Source organism: Podarcis cretensis (genome assembly GCF_951804945.1).
Source record: "Podarcis cretensis genome assembly, chromosome: 9".
NCBI lineage: Eukaryota > Metazoa > Chordata > Lepidosauria > Squamata > Lacertidae > Podarcis > Podarcis cretensis.
Window position 1 is genome coordinate 52,028,891 of NC_137178.1, and position 16,806 is coordinate 52,045,696.

The 16,806-nt window shown below is 40.4% G+C and overlaps 1 protein-coding gene across 2 annotated transcripts in view; it reads left to right on the forward strand.

Moving 5' to 3' along the window:
* Window positions 1–16,806, forward strand: part of WWC2 (WW and C2 domain containing 2) — a 114,552-nt gene that overhangs the window by 56,439 nt on the left and 41,307 nt on the right. For both annotated transcript variants that reach the window (XM_079991363.1, XM_079991364.1), the window contains exons 4-9: window positions 149–225; window positions 1,338–1,417; window positions 5,571–5,700; window positions 6,045–6,191; window positions 8,089–8,162; window positions 12,186–12,425. In XM_079991363.1, the coding sequence (XP_079847489.1) occupies window positions 149–225; window positions 1,338–1,417; window positions 5,571–5,700; window positions 6,045–6,191; window positions 8,089–8,162; window positions 12,186–12,425 (748 nt within the window). The remainder of the gene's footprint in view (window positions 1–148; window positions 226–1,337; window positions 1,418–5,570; window positions 5,701–6,044; window positions 6,192–8,088; window positions 8,163–12,185; window positions 12,426–16,806) is intronic.

A 16,806-nucleotide genomic window follows, 5' to 3' on the forward strand; every position in this document is an offset into this window, starting at 1 on the left:
TGGTTGATAGAAAGAAAATGTATTTGAATATTTGTTGTTCTCGTGCTGTAGCTTTGGCTGTAATGCAACAATGTGATGCAATTAAACAATGAGCCATTTCTCAGCTGGTTAAATATATTTTCCATTTTCTTTAAATTTTCCTAATAAGTATTTTCAAGCTCCTCTTCCAGCACTAAGTATGACCCTGATATTCTGAAGGCGGAAATCTCCACTACAAGATTAAGGGTAAGAATGCTTAATTTGAGATCTATGGGGAAATGTGTGTCATCTGTAGTGTTTCTTGTTAGACATTTGCCGTCCAGGCACTGAAATCCAAATGAAATGTTTGCTGGGTTTTTTGTGGCATGCACATACAAACACATTTGGTGTGTGTGCGTGGACATTAGCAGTACTAATAATACGAATAGCACTTGGCAGTTCCAATAATATGAATTGTACTTGGTTTAGGGTATGTTGATGCTTGTTGGTGGTTTATAGAAGCGTGTTGTAGCAGAAAATAATGTTGTTTTTAAATGCAGTACATATTGTAGCATGTGTAGATTGACTTCCAGATGGGAACATCTTGGTTTCTGAGTTAGTGTAGTGTAGACACACACACCAAAAAAAGTGGCCTTTGGGGATCCTCTCCCGCTTGCATGTTTACTCTCTGTTTCATTCTCTTTCTCCAAGCTATGTCAGTAGGTGCTATGTCTCTTGAATGAGAACAGGTGGCATGCGCACACATCCAGTGACAAATTAACTTAAGCAAGTAAATGTTAAATTCAACTTTAATTACTATAATGAGGCTATCCAAATAAAGAGGTGTCTTATTCTGGCATGTCTCTTGCATTAGTTGCTTGTTCAGGAACATCAAGAGGAAGATAGAATTCCTTTGTGTTCAACAAATACTAACAAGGGCTTATTTATATGTGATAGGCAAGGCTGGTAGTGTTGAAACCAGCTATGCCTGCTAGCAGGGTATCTTGAACACTGACACACATGCTGCACTCCTTTTCAGAGCAGTTAGTCCTTTTGTGAGCAGCTTTTTTTCACACCATATTAGTAAGCATTAGCATATCCAAGAGTGGAAATTGCCTGTTACTCCTGTAGAAGCTAAAGGATTTATATAGTGTGCCAAAACTAATAATGGCTTACAAGTCTAGAGATAGGACACAACATTCCAGCATTACACACACAGACATGTGAGTCAACTCCCAGAGGTATTGTGTCATGTGGTTGTAATGTCCAGTCCCTCAACTAACCAAGAATGAATGCTTGGGGGGACACCAATTGCTGATCCCAACCATGTGTTCCATTGTCTTAAACAAATGGCTCACTAATTTGTTTTTGCATCCAAGGTTAAAAAGCTGAAGAGGGAACTCTTGCAGATGAAGCAAGAATTACTGTATAAGGAGCAAGGCTATGAAACATTGCAACAGTGAGTATGAAATGATTGAACTTGACTTAAATAATTCAGTCTGCTGGTTAGGACCAAATCAAATAGAATCATTGCATCCGTTTACTGAGAGAAGCTTTGGAATAAGAAAACAGCTGAGATAAATCTATTGCCTACCGGCAATGGGAAAACCTAGCCACTGTTTTAAAATGTTTTTGTTTTGAAAAATTAACTTCAAAAAAGTCAGGGGGGAGTGCAAAGCTGATTCAAGGCTTTAAAAAGCATCACTGAATGATTCCATCTGCTACTTGCGGGATGCAGAAGAGCAAAGAATCAGCTGGAAAAGAGAGAGAAGAGCAGCAGTGTTTCATTTTCCTGCTTCATCAGCCACTAAAGTGGGATTAGGCTTTTACTGCATCCTTACCTGTCATGGAGAAAGACATGCTGTAGTGAAGAGGTTGAAGCACAAGAAAGCTGCTGTAGGTTGAAATGCCGCAAGCTGGAAAGCTCTCAGGACCTTTTTCTTTTTACTTGGCTAATTTTTGCATTTCCAAATGCAAATTCTCCCCATGCTGTGTAAAGTGTTGATGGGCATAATACAAGTATCTACAGTGATACCTTGGTTCTCAAGCGTTATCCATTCCGGAAGTCCGTTTGACTTCCAAAACGTTCGAAAACCAAGGCGCGGCTTCCAATTGGCGCAGGTGCCCCAGAAACAATAGCCGACAACCGCATCGGACATTCAGCTTCTGAAAAACATTCGAAAACTGGAACACTTACTTCGGGTTTTTGGCATTTGGGAGCCAATTCGTTCGTCAACTAAGCCGTTTGAGAACCAAGGTACCACTGTACTTGAAGACCCACCGCTCCTCTGAAAAGGAAAAAGCAGCAGTCTAAATAGGCTGCGGGGCAAAATAAAATTAATAATGATTAATAGGTACTAAATTGATAGGAACATAAGAAGCTGCCTTATACTGAGTCCATCTAGCTCAATATTATGCATGCTGACTAGCAGTGGTTCTTCAGGATTCGAGATGGGAAACATTCCCAGTCCAACTTGAAAATGCCAGGGATTGAAGCTGAAGCCTTCTGCACGCAAAGCAGATGTTCTACCACTGAGCTATGGACCTTCTTCAAGGAACTTAGGGTTAGAATTTACAACACACCCTTAAATGTGTATACTTGGAATTAAGTTGAACCACTTTCTAGTAGGTATGTTTTGGATTGCAACCAATGAGGCAGAAAATTCCTAGTCTGTCTGTTGCTGAACTTTTGATTAAACTTTACAGCTGGCTGAGACTTTAGATATCTTTGTGATGTAGTTAAGGTGCTGGAAAGACATACCACATTTCACCCATATTTTGGAAGACTGTGAAGTCGAATAGAAGTAAAGTTTGCACACAATTTACAGTAGTAATACTTCTAAATCTAAGTAAAAGTTGTTGGGAGGGAATGAAGAGGTACATATTTAACCATAATTTAGCTACCCCTTAAAGCATAGGGGGGTTTGCGGTCGGGGACCTATATCCAAAGCTTGGAAACTTCGGCTACTATCCCAAGATTAAAGCTTAGCCAAACATGCTGGTTTTATTACATTACTATAACAATGAAGTATTGTTTTAAAGCAACTTGCTTGCAAGCAATTTTGATAGGAATCTAAAACATGTTTGGGAAACTTTCAGCAGCATACCACAAGCAAACAATGGGCATTTGTTGGAAAAATTCAGATAGCCACTTTGGGAGGTCAGAATATCTTATGTGCTGGAGAACCATTTTATTCATTTTTGCCATATATGTGATAATATGGCAGCTCCAGCTTAAAATGTGAGACACCACACTCCACAGCAGCAGACATTCAGCATGCAACAAAACCACAGTCAGTTTCACTTGTTTTGGGGTTTGTTTACCCTAGCTGTGTAAAGATAGTAAAATCAAACAAGATTAGGGACTATATGTTCACTATCCATGGCAGTTATGCATGTTTAAATTGGATCCTGATGTGGTCTTTGGCTGAACTAATATTTAGCATTGCAAGTCTTGGGCTTGAGTGCCTTTCCTTCTGAGCTGCCACAAGGAAGGCATGGGAAGATTTCAATTCCATGTTCAACAAGCTACAGTGTGTTGGGTCTGAACTCAGAACTATGGTTAATCTAAACTGTAGTTTAGGACAGGGCTGGGAAACCTGTGGTCTTCCAGATGTTGGAACCCAACTCCTACCAACCCCAGGCAGCATGGAGAAGGGTCAGGGGTGATGAGAGCTGTAATCCAGCAACATCTGGAGCAGAGGCGGTTTTAGAGTGGTTCAACTGGGGTGGGTGCTGCGCTGCAGGGGACGCCACAACAAGGCTGTAGAACAGAGTGCGAGAGGCAAGGGGTGCCGAATTTTTGCATCACACAGGACACCGCTGAAATATGAGATCCCAAAGTCTGCCACGGACTGGAGAATCACAGGTTCCCCATCCCAACTTGATTTAAGTTGGATTGCTTCCGATAGTTAAAACCATCCACAGTTTCGGTTTGGACTAGCTAGGAACCCCTGTGAACAGCAGAAATCAGATGTGTGTCATCTGCATATCCAACCAGAGGAAGTTATAGACTCCTCTGTCCGAGATAAATGTGTTTTTTTCTGGTTTTCTTGCTATACTTACACATATCTGTAGAGAGCGTGATTCAGCTTGCAAGAATGCACCTATGTCTTGACAACAATAACCCAAGAAGCAGCCGGTCATTATTTTGCTCTGTTTTCAGAGAGCAAATGGCTTTACCTGCAAAGTAACAATTGCTCTCCATATTGCAGTGTGGTGATAAAAGCCTCTTGTAATGATAGTCTCAGTCAAAAGAGCCTCTGGCCTTGATTGGCTAAGTGCTCTTATCCTACCTGCTAGCAAGGTAGAAGATCATGGGGGGTGAGGGCTAAAAGAATCAGAACCCTACAAAAATAACCATGGAAGAGGCACTGACTGCTGCAGGAGAATGCAAGAAGTCAAGCAAACATCTTGGAGGAAGAGGAGAACTGGCAGAGATGAAAAGTTCATGTGGCCAAGAGCCACAGAGGCGCAAGAGAGCCTGAGTTTGCATAGTTTGCTATATCTTTGGCTGCAAGCCTCTAGTACATTTTAATGTGCTACCATGGTTTCATCTTGGCCACAATGGTTCTCATTCAAATCAATTGGAGCTTTGCCATGGATTTCTATAGGAGCCAATTGTCACTCACAGTTTTTGAACTTGTGTTCACCTTTTGGAAAACTTAGCTTCCTATAACAGATAATGTTTAATTTCCTGTGCATGTATCAAGTAGCCATCTGCCTGTCTACCTGTGTTACTAGGTCGGAGGCACTTTTCTTCCATGAATTCTAAAGCATAGCAAACTATGTGTACAATTTTAAGCTCTCTTTAACACTGGGAGCTTAATGTCAAGGTTAAGAAAACATTGCATTTTCAATGCATGCATTCTGTGTAAGATATTGTATGTGTACTTGAAGTTGAAGACTACTTCTTATCTTTGAAGTGTTGGTGCATCCTTCTGTTGGAAAACATAAATTTATGACTGAAGTTGATAGATGAAGAAGTGGGGGCAAGGGGGAAGGAACCAAGGATTTTCAGAAATGCTGCTTCTTCTTTCTAGTTTGCTGCATCACTTCCTTTTTGTTGCTTCTGTAAGGCTGCTGTTTTCTTGGGTTTGTTGATAATGACTTTTAAATGGTGGTTTTAATATATTTTCCGTTAGATATTTTTATTGTGTTTACCTTTTTAAGCAAACCACTTTGAGAATATTCTTGATGAATGATGGGGAGATAGATATTGTAAATCAATAACAATCTTTTTAAAAACTCGTATGGGTTATATTAAATTGTTCCTCTGGAAAGTATCCAGTCTGGCTAGAAATGAATATTTTAAAATGTTTGCCTTGCACTGGGTCACCAACCTTTTTGGACAAATGGGTTCATTTTGTACTTTGAGAAAGTGCTGTGGGTGCCAGAAATCGGGTTGGCAAAAACGGAACTCCACAGCGCCATCTGGTGTCACAGTCTTAGAAAGCATAAACAACTCATATAACACTCTTTTTCTTTGCCAATGTAGCTGGGTCCTTACTATGCTATGGGAAACAATATCTTTAGACCTACCTATTCTTTCCCCTAATTTGGAGAACAATATTTGTTTCTCTACAGTTACCCTTAGTGTCTCTGTTTTACAGAATTGACCAAAAAATGTCTGGAGGCCAGAGTGGGTATGAACTAAGTGAAGCCAAAGCCATTGTGAATGAATTAAAGTCTATCCGAAAGGCTATAAGCTCTGGTGAGAAGGAGAAGCAAGATTTAATGCAGGTATTTTTGAATTTCTATCCTACAACTGTAGTGGTAAATGTTTTTGCATTTTTATTTTTTTGATTTTTTGTTTTGACTACTCATGGTTTTTTGTTGTCCTCTTGAAGTAGTAGCTTATTTTTGTGATATGCGTATAATGCTTTTATTCATGCAAATATGATCAACCTTCAGTTGAGTTGATTCCCTAAGTGGATATGTTTAACTGTTGAGGGAGCTCTTTATACTGTTTCTCCTTTTATGGTTTGTCATTTCGCTGCTCCCCCATCCAATGTATTTTTGCTGTGTGTCAATCTTTTACAATAAATGAAGCATGAAAGTGCATCATTATTTGTGTTTCCTTTCAGAGTCTTGCAAAGCTGAGAGAGAGGTTCCTCCTCAATCAAAACTTTGGCAGATCAGAACCAGATTTGAGGTGCAGTCCAGCACACTATCAGCTCTCTCTCTCGAGGCAGACTTTGGATGCAGGGTCTCAGACAGACATTTCTGGTGATGTAAGTTTTTCATGCCATTCAAAGGTGGGGAAGAGAGAAAATAGCTGCAGAACATTCTTGAGGGGATTTGAGTCAAATGGTTGGCTGCTGCTGTATCTAATCAAGATGGCTAATATATTCCCCACTAAAATATTTTTTTCTGATAGTGAAACCAAGTATTGCCAAAAAGAGGCTTTTCTGTGGTACATTTAGAATTCTGAAGGCTGGGTTTCAAAAGAATATTATTAAAGTGATAGAAACGGAGTTTTGTCTTCCAATTTTGTTATTGGCTTCTGAGAAGCTGAAGGGGGAAAGCATAAGAAAATATGCACATGCTTTGCAGTATTTTGTGGGGGAGTAAAATTTTCTATCTAAATATTTAGAATATAGCATAGTACTATCATCCATTGGGAGGAAATATATTTCAAATTCCTTTAGTAAAAGTAATATTTTTTTCTGACATTCTTATGCAAGCCATTTCAAAAGTAAAAAGCATGGGAACTAGCTGGTTTACATGTCACGTTAAGCCATAGGTAAGATAAACTATGGTTTAATGTGGATGAGCAGCATGCTGGGCTGCTGCTACCAGGATACAAGCCATGAGCTGCTTCGTTCTAGCTTCCAGATCTGATGGTAAGCCAAGGTTTGTTTGAGAAAGAAACCACCAAGCTGGGTTCAGATGAGAAAAACCAGACTATGGTTTGTTTCCTAGCAGTGTGGCAGCAACAGAAGTGAGGAAGGGGTGAAGTACAGTGGTACCTTGGTTCCCAAAGGGCTTCGTTGTTGAACAAATCGGTTCCTGAACGTTGCAAACCCGGAAGTAAATGTTCCGGTTTGTGAACGTTTTTCGGAAGCCGAGCGGCTGACGCAGCTTCCAATTGAGTCCAGAAAGCTCCTGTTGCCAATCGGAAGCTGCACCTTGGTTTGTGAACATTTTTCGGAAGCCGAATGTCCAACGCAGCTTCCACCTGACTGCAGGAAGTTCCTGCAGCCAATTGGAAACTGCACCTTGGTTCTCGGAACAGTTTCAGGATTTTAATGGATTCCCGGAACAGATTAAGTTCAAGAACCAAGGTACCATTGTACTTATAATTTCATCAGCTTGCAGTAGCATACTGTCCATTCACATTAAACCATTGTTTATCTAGACATATGAACCCAGCCAGTAAGCAGTCATTTGTAACCTGTACCTTTCAAAATAAAAAATATAACTTAAACTATCCCATATTTCTTAAATTTAAGTGGTCGGTATTAGTTTTCCTCAAAAAGAAAATAAGTATATAAGTAAATAAATATAAGTAGGTGATAAAATAAAGTTGACACCTTTCTAGTTTCAAAAACTGGTGAGCAAAGATCTCTTCCAATCTCTGTTTTTGTACATCTGAAAGTGACTGATGGAATTACCACTTTAGTGACTTAAAAATCTTTGGCATCTCATTGACCCATATGTCAGCCATAGGTTTACATCCACAAATGTTTTCCAAATGCTGGCATATTTCTTTAAGGTAGCATGATGAAAGGCTGTGAGAGTGATTGTACTAAGATTTTCTGAGAAGAAGCCCCAACTTGAATGTGGTTTTTAGTAATCTTGATTTCATTGAAGTCCTACTTTGAACTTCATTGATCTCCACCAAAGTTCTGAGTTCAAAGTAGCAAGTAACAACTTGGGATGTATTAAATGTTACTTCAAAGTAGGCCTTAAACAGAATTGTAATGACTTGTACTAAATTCTGTCCAAAAATGATTTAGCAATTGAGAATGTAAATTCCTTAGAAAAACATTGAGTAATTATGAGTGTTTGTGCTGAAAAATCAATAGTTACTATTTTGAAATGTGTTTCTATTTATATTTCATTAAATTGCTTTCTCTCTTCATTTAAAAATGATCCATGCAATAAGCTTGCTGGTTCTTTCAACAGGTTGGTGTCAGGACTATGTCCAATTTAGCTGAAAAGGTCAGACTAAGTCTTAAGTACGAAGAAGCCAAAAGAAGGTAATGACTGGATTCTTTTCTTTTTAAAAATGTGAATTTGTATCAGAGTTCATGAACCTAGTAGCCAATCTAATGCTTGCAGTGACATCTACTGGATGCATCTTCATGAAACATTGCTTATCAGCATCATTAACTGCTATTCTTTCTAGGCTGATTGAACCTTATGTATTGGGCTATTAGTAGATGCTGTGATGTACTCTTACACAGATTTATGAAATATGAAAGTACCAGAAACAAAATAATTCTTCTGCTGCTTATAAGCAGCAGAAATTGGACCTAATTGAAGTGCATATTTAGGAGAAGAGGACGTTTATTGCAAGTTCTGTTCCACTTCCTGGCTTGTGTACTCATATTATACTTCATTAATGACTGTAAGGATAGGAGATTCTCATGCACAAAAAGCATAATTTGTATAATTAGTGCCCATAAGATCAGAGCCTTGATGGCTGTGCTTTGGGACTTTCTCAGACTAATCCACATATTTTAAATGAAGATTAAATTATTTCAAAATATGCGTATGGAAATGTACTGAAATACCTTGATGGAAGGTACAAAGTGGGTCCACATACATGTAGAACAGGAGGTCCAATTCAAAGGTAGTTGAAGAATGAATGGAGAATTAGGTATCCATGTCTAGTGAGCATTTGACTTCTTTTTGTGGTTGGAGGGGGAAGCAGGGATTGATTATCAACAACTTCCCAAGCTACAAAAGAAGTATTCAGTTTAAGCTAGGGTGTCTGGAAACTGCCATTTAAATGAAAAGATAGCAAAGCCCTACTGAACACATCATAACACTTCAGTGTATTTGAAGGACTTCTCAGTATTGATGGCCTATATGGAGACAATTTCTTGTTTATTTAACAGAGCCAGCCCTACTAATATGCAGAGTGAGGCAATCACATCAGGTGGCAAATGCTAAGGGTACCAGTGGCTGCTGTATGCTATTCCTTACTAGAGCTATATGTTATCCCTAAATTAACCTGCTGCCCATTGAAGGGTGCTGTTCCATTGCCAGTGTCAAACTAAGATTTAGTTGCCAGTCCAGTCAGCTTCTGTACATGAAATGAAGGGAGACATCATCTTGCCCTTTCAGGTCACAAAATGTCTTTGGCTGGCCCTGTTGTTCGATACCAGTCATTTGATAGCTATGGAGCATAGTAAAGGACATTCTTCCTGCCCACACCATAAGTGACAAGAGATCCAATCAAGCACATCTTCCTCACTGAGTTGAAAGCCACAGATAGCTGCTCCCTGTTGCTCTAATTGATGGTGGGTGCATGGCTAAGTTAAAGTCTGTGGCACAGAACAAAAATGTTTTGTGCGTGCTTCCAGATCAAAAGCAGCTTGAGTATGAGTAAGGCAGAGAAAACAAAAGGCATGGGAAAGAGAACTGTATTTGATAAGGGTTAAGGTCAGGGAAGGAATACAAGTTTAAAGAATGAGCAGGAAAATTCAGGTTGTGTTGGTCCAAGAAAGTATTTGCAGGTGGAATTTGGTGAGAGATTTGGAGGTAGTGTTGAGGCCAGGGGCCAGTTACAGTGTGCAGTATTGTAGATGGTGTGTTTTCAATTAGCCATCCTCCTCCCTCCCTCATCATTTTAACAAGTTTGAAGAATAGTTCCTGAAACTCTTTGAGGGGCCTCAAACAAACTCTTCAACATATACAAGGGAAATGGTATTGGATTGATTTAAAACATAAAAACCTGCCTTAAAAATGAAACTTGGTATTGACAAACAGTGCCAGTCAAGAGGCCAGAGAGCAAGTACAGTATTAGATGGGGATATTGCAGTGTGTATAAATTGACTTTGCACTGTTAAAAAGATGTTCGCTCAAAGGTTGAAAGGGCATTTTAGTGTTCATGTCCTTGTTATCCTGGGCCCCTTTTATGAGACAGCTAACAAGGGTGCCAATTACAATAGCGAATAACTGTCAGCATTGCAATGAAGAAAAAAGCCCCTGTGAGACTGCCACCTCATCTTGTAAGTCATTGAACAGCTGTCAAAAGCAGCTACTTTAAGATAATACGAAGGTTGGCTAGATTTGAACCAGTGACCCAGAGAATAAAGCTGCTGCATTCCATTATCAATCTTGGGCTGTCAAGCAGGCTTCTCTTCAAAATGTCCCATATACATATTCCATGTGGATTTCTTAAACAAAATAATTATCATCCACCTGAATAATCTTTTGAATCAAATTATCATCTTCCAAAATCAAAATAATTTTTGGAGGAAAATGAATTTAATCACTGACTTCATACTCCAAATGAGGATCTACTAATTTTAAAAAAAGAAATTAAAATACAAATGATTATAACCTGAATTCTACACAGTTTTTAAAGCTGAAGTTTAGGTAGAGTGCACGAAATCTCCACAATCTTAAGGCTAATCAAGGTATTTATAAAGCAGTTTCCTGCTCGGTTTGTGTTTGTGGTCCAAGAGAAGGAGGCTGTTTCTTGTATCATGTCTGTTCTAGCTTGTATTTTCTCTGGTTAATCAAACTAATGCTATGCTCATTAAAACGGTTGCTAGTTTTTTTAGTGTGTTGCGGAAATGGTTTATAAGCCTGTAATGTTTGTTATCGGAACTTAAATACAGGGGTGTTGTATTTGCTGGCTAATATACGATTTCTGGAGACTGCTGAGATGCCTCTCTATTAATTTTACCCAAGGTAGAGTAAGGCATAAAACAAATAATTTTAAAATGTTACAAAACAAAAATAAAATAATTGCTTAGTACAAATCTCTCATAATAGCTGCTTAAAATCAGTATAATTAAAACAAAAACTAGCAGTATTCCTGAATGCAGCCTATGTACATGAAAGAACAGAGAAAGGCTTTAAGTAAAGGGAGATTATTACCTGCTGGAGAGAGCTGGTAAGGTGGATCTATTTTGAGAGCAAATTTCACGAAATGAGTGCTACAGCTGAAAAATTTGCAAGCTGCAGCTTTTACATTGCGATAATGGGAAGAAAGTTCCTTCTCAAAATTAGCTGTTTCTAAAAAAAAAAATTAAAAACGGAATTGATTTGACTCACTGTGTGATAAACCCAACTATCAGATGACTAATGGGACAGGCAGTCTAAAACTACCCCTAGGATGAGAAATGCCAGTACTTAAGATACCATATGCTGGCTGTTTAAGCCAGTGTTTTATTACACATCAAGTTTTACACATTATTAAGCAGAAAGCAAACACTGTCTGTCTGTCCTTTTGTGTGGTAACATTGCAAGATAATGCCATTTCCCTCCTCCCAGCTATTGACTGGGATGACGGAGGGCCAAATGGGATCAAACGGATCCACTTTGTCTCCTACATAGCATGGGAAGCAATGGGAGTTTTATAAGCAAGCTTTGCCTCCCTAGCCACTCATATGTCTGCCCTCCCTCTGAAACAACTAGCCATTCATTCACATGAGGGCATAACATTTGATCAAGGTCTATGTCCATAGACTTGCTCATATTGCACAGCCGACTTAACAAATGAAATTTAGGATTTTAACAGTGCTTTTTTCTGGGGGTACGCAGGGGTACGCATACCCCTAAACACTTTGTGAATCAAAGTTTGGCCTCATTGAGGAGCAGTATTTCAATATGAGTCAGAAAATGAGAGTACCCGTAAACATATTTAGGCGGGGGTGGGGGGGGACACTGGATTTTAACATACGTTTTGTTATATTTTACATGAGTTGTCCCTCCTCTAATATTAGGTCCCGGTCTGGGCAGCTAATAGCATTGACTGTTTGCTTCTGCTCTCCACCACACATAGATCTGTTTCATCCAATCTGGCCCAAGATCATCCTCCTCTGAAAAGCATCATGGCATACATTTGCTGCTAAGGCTTCTTAGTTCAGTAGGTTTGATTCTTCCGCCCTGATAGTTGCATCCCATTGACTTGCCAAGTCTAAATATATTTTCCTGTTCTACCAGGTGTTGTTTTTCACCCTTAGGGGCCTGTTGCTCATCTGTACTTTCTTCTTCCTTCCTTCCTTAATGTGTGTGTGTGGTTTTTATGCATATATGATTAGAATGGCAAACTTAAAGATTGAACTGTCCAAGTTAGAAAGTGAAGCTTGGCCTGGGGCACTGGATATTGAGAAAGAAAAGCTGATGCTGATTAATGAAAAGGAAGAGCTTCTGAAAGAACTTCAGTTTGTCACCCCATGTAAACGAACTCAAGATGAGTTGGAGCATCTGGAAACAGAAAGGAAAAGGCTGGAAGAGGAGCTATCTGTGAAAAGCGCACCTAGTGACAAACTTACCGAGAGGTAAGATTTCCCTCTTTTCATCCCCCCTCCTTTCTCCTAACTGCTTTCTTCAGTTTAACCTTTATACTCATTTTAGAGTCAGAGCTGCGCCCTGATGGGCCATTTTCCTTCAGTAGCTGTTCTGTGTAGATTTTAATTAAATTTATTATTAGTCCACCAGGCAGTAACACAAGGAGACCTTCAAACCGTGATAGAACTCACGGAGTTCCTATTATTCCACGCTCTGTGTTTTGCATTTGTGACCAGCATGAGAAAACCTAGACCCGATGTTAAATAGTTGAAGGAAGTCAGCAGAGCGCAATTCATCATTGGCAGGTTTTGTGATAATAGCCACGACCTGTGTGAACTCCTCACAGCAAATGTTGTCCTGATTGCTTCAGCGCTGGAACCTCTTACTCTTGATAGAGATACTAATTCATACATGTGCTTGCATGAGAAAAATGAATGAATGAATGAATGTCTTGCTTTAAGTTCAAAAGGGGAGACATACAACAGCCAGGGTCTGTTCGTTTCCACTGCAAGCCATGCCATAGCTTATCAGCTTTCTGAACTTGGCCAGCACTTAATGAATGATGGGGGGAATACCGTAATAATTTCTGCCAATAGGATTTATATGAGAATTGCAGCCTAATTTTATTTGTGATGTCTAGCAAAGAATTTTAAGTATACAGGGTACTGGTAGATAGAATCATAGAATTGTAGGGGTGGAAGGGACCACGAGGGTCATCTAGTCCAACCCCTCTGCAAAGCAGGAATGTTTTGATGTTAGGTGTGTACAAAATGTCTCTCCTTAGCTGCTGTCACCCTTCACCTAGTGATAAATATAATAAGGGACCTTTCTTCCCAGTAATCAGTGCTATTGCCATACAAGTAAAAAGTCTAGGGATTTTGACCCTCTCTGGTTTAGTGGAGTCCTGAGTCTGGGTTCATCCACACTTCTGTTAGGTCTGCAATTTATTTTGTTTGTCCTGTGACTTCTAGGCACTGGTCTGAGAGGTTTTCCTTGGTCCCACTGCTTTCCCTGGGAAACCCTGTGGTTTAGCACTGAATCGAAACAAACATCCATTCACCCGATTGACATTTGTTCCAGTTCAGTGTTAAAATGTGAGTTTTCCCAGGGAAAGCTGCGGGAAAAAGGAAAAACCTACTGGACCCATGCCTAGAAGTCAAAGGACAAACAGAATAAATCACAGACCCTACAGATGTGTAGATGAGCCCTTAGTGGAAGGGCTAGTGGAGATTTTTTTTTGTTGATTCCTTCATTCCTTGCTCAAGAGGGTTAGAGAACCCTTTGGGACAGTGTGGTAGGTGACTGGAAAATATGGGAGAAGAAGGGAATAAGCTCTTCTCCCCTTTCCGTTTACAGAAGCCTCCACTGGATCAAAGAGCGTTCCATCAACAGAAGGACACAATTGGGAACAACCCTGTGTCCAGTCGTGGGTGGCAAATTGGGATGGGGCAGATATGCTTCCCTGACTTCCCAATGCAAAAGCCATTTTGCTGTTCTGCAACCTGCCTGACCAAGCTGGTGTCTTGGATGTGGTGTTGGAGAACCCTCACTCAGTGGTCTTGGGGTGACTTCAGTATCCATGCTGAGGCTGCCTCAAATGGGCTGGCTTAAGACTTCATAACTTCCATGACAACCGTGGGGATGTCTCAGTACAGTACATCAATGGTCCAACACATGTAGCAGGGCATACCTTTCACCTGGTCTTCACCTCAGAGCTGAGTGGTAATACTCGGTTGATAGGTGGGGTCACTGTGAGTCTGTTGTAACCATCACATCAATAATTGAGTAGTCTTAAGCTCAGTGTCAGAAAGGGAAGGCCCAGTTTTAAGGAGGTATATGCCAACTCTGTAAACCAATGTTTTGTCCATATCGATCACAAAGTGAAAATTGTCTAGCTTAGCTTTTGTCTGTCTGAATTTAAGAGTATTAATTAATAAGCTAGCTTGGATTTGCCAGGGAAAAGCTACCATGAGCCTCCTTTATAGGACTCTGCTGCCAAGGATGCAACCATTAAGAATGTTCAGAAAAATCCTTGTTAACCTCAAAGGAAAGAGGATTGAGTGAGCCCTCAATCATTGTTGAAAACCAAGGGGAGAAAAACAGCAATTCTGTTTTTCACCAGACTTAAGCAAAGGATCTTTTGTACCTTTTTTGCTAGAGCTTTTTGATTTTTTATGCCTAAAGGTTCTGGTATATTCAAGCATCTACAGATACAAACGAACATATTCTTTCCCTTATGAAAAGATATTTTAATAGGTGTGTGACTTTCTGCCCCCAAGTGTGTGTATCTACATTTATGGGGATGTTTTAATTTAATGCTTTTCAAATCCAAGCCCTTTGTCTGCTTGGCGTAGTTCTGCCTATGGCAAGGTATTATCCTAGCCACAGAGGAACAGAAAGCCAAGTAAATACTGTTAGGTTTTCTACAAGTTTCCTCTGCATTTTGAGAGGTCTTGATGAGGTGTCCGATGCACCATCTTGTCTAATCTGGGGGGATCAGTTTCAGCATTTGAGGTCGAAGGATGTGAACAAGGTGTTTGTAGCTGTTCCGCTGAGCTTTTGACCCTGGTGTGACATGCCTAATTCAAGCTATCCGGTAGGAGCTGGTGAGGGGGTACAAGGTGTGGTGAGCTTATTGTGGGAGGAGGCGCTGTCTGCCACCTTGAAAGAGATGATGATGCATTCCCACTCTGGATCCTGAGGTATTACTGCCTGATCACAAATACCCCTTTCCTGAACTAGGTGCTGGAGAGACTAGTGGCAGCCTAGTTCCAAGCATACTTGGAGAAAAGTGATTATCTAGACCCATTTCAGTCTGAGTTCATTCTTGGGTTTAGAACTTAATTATCCTTGGTTGCCCTAATGGTTTTGTTATATCTCTGAGCAGCTTTTGATAACATTAGGTAAAGGTAAAGGGACCCCGACCTTTAGGTCCAGTCATGGCAGACTCTGGGGTTGTGGCGCTCATCTCGCTTTATTGGCCGAGGGAGCTGGCGTACAGCTTCTGGGTCATGTGGCCAGCATGACTAAGCTGCTTCTGGCGAACCAGAGCAGCGCACAAAAACCTTCCCGCCGGAGCGGTACCTATTTATCTACTTGCACTTTGACGTGCTTTCGAACTGCTAGGTGGGCAGGAGCAGGGACCGAGCAATGGGAGCTCACCCCGTCGCAGGATTCGAACCGCCGACCTTCTGATCGGCAAGCCCTAGGCTCTGTGGTTTAACCCACAGCGCCACCAGCATCCCATTGATAACATTAACCATCAGATTAATCGGGACCAGCTGTGTAAGATGGGAGTTAGAGCTCCTGTTTTGCAATGATTCTTCTTTTACCTGCGCAGCTGGTGACAGAAAGTTGCATTCAATGACTCTACCTCACCTCCTTGGCAATTATGCATGTGGTATCTCAGGAAAGCATCTTGTTCCCAGTGCTATTTAACATCTGTATGAAGCTGTTGGGTTCATTCATAAGAGGATTTGCAGCGCAGTGTCATCAGCTCTGCTTCTCTGTTACATCTGAATCAGGTGGGCTATTCAAGTACTGAATTGGTGCCTGGATTTGGTCATGAGCCCAATGAGGGCCAGAAAGTTGGATCTGAATCCTGACAACGGGGTAGTCTTGTGGGTGGCTAGTTCCCGAATCTGGGACTCAGACAGTATGCCTTTTCTGCATGGGTTTTTGCTGCCTTCAAAGCAGGTGTGTAGCTTTGCACTGCTCCTTGATCCATCTTTGTCACTGGAAGACTGTGACTGTAAAAGTTCTCTTTTACCAGCTCCAACTGATAGTTCCTATTGCAATCATTCCTGGACAGGGGTAGCCTTGCCACTGTGACTCATGTATTAGTAACTTCATGATTGGACAGCCATAATGCACTACCCTTAAGCCAAGTCGAGAAGCTGTGGCTAGTGCAAAATGCAGCAGGGATAGTTTTCAAAAATATTTCATAATTCCACTACACTAGTTTAAAGTATCTGAGATCTGTGAAGTAATGCCACTGCTTGCTTTCCCTTCAACCCAAAGCAAATCTGAAGATGCCCAGTTCTCATGCCCTGATAAATTTCTTCTACCACCCCTGCCACAAGTCTTGAAAGAGAGCCAAACTCCAGACTTCTGAGATGAAGTTATGCATATGCTAGACCTTGCTTGCCAGCAGTGTGTGTTTGATTTTTCTAAATTTCCTGAAATAGCTTCTCTATTAACTGGCCAGTAATTTAAACACAGTTCCAAAAATATTTAAATTGGATACTTTACATTTAGTGCAATGTGTCTGAGTGGGCCAACCTATTAAAAATAAAATTTTAAATCAAAGTATTAATATATGAATGAGTGTTAACCCACTCTCAGGAACACGAATGTTCTTTCAGTCTATAA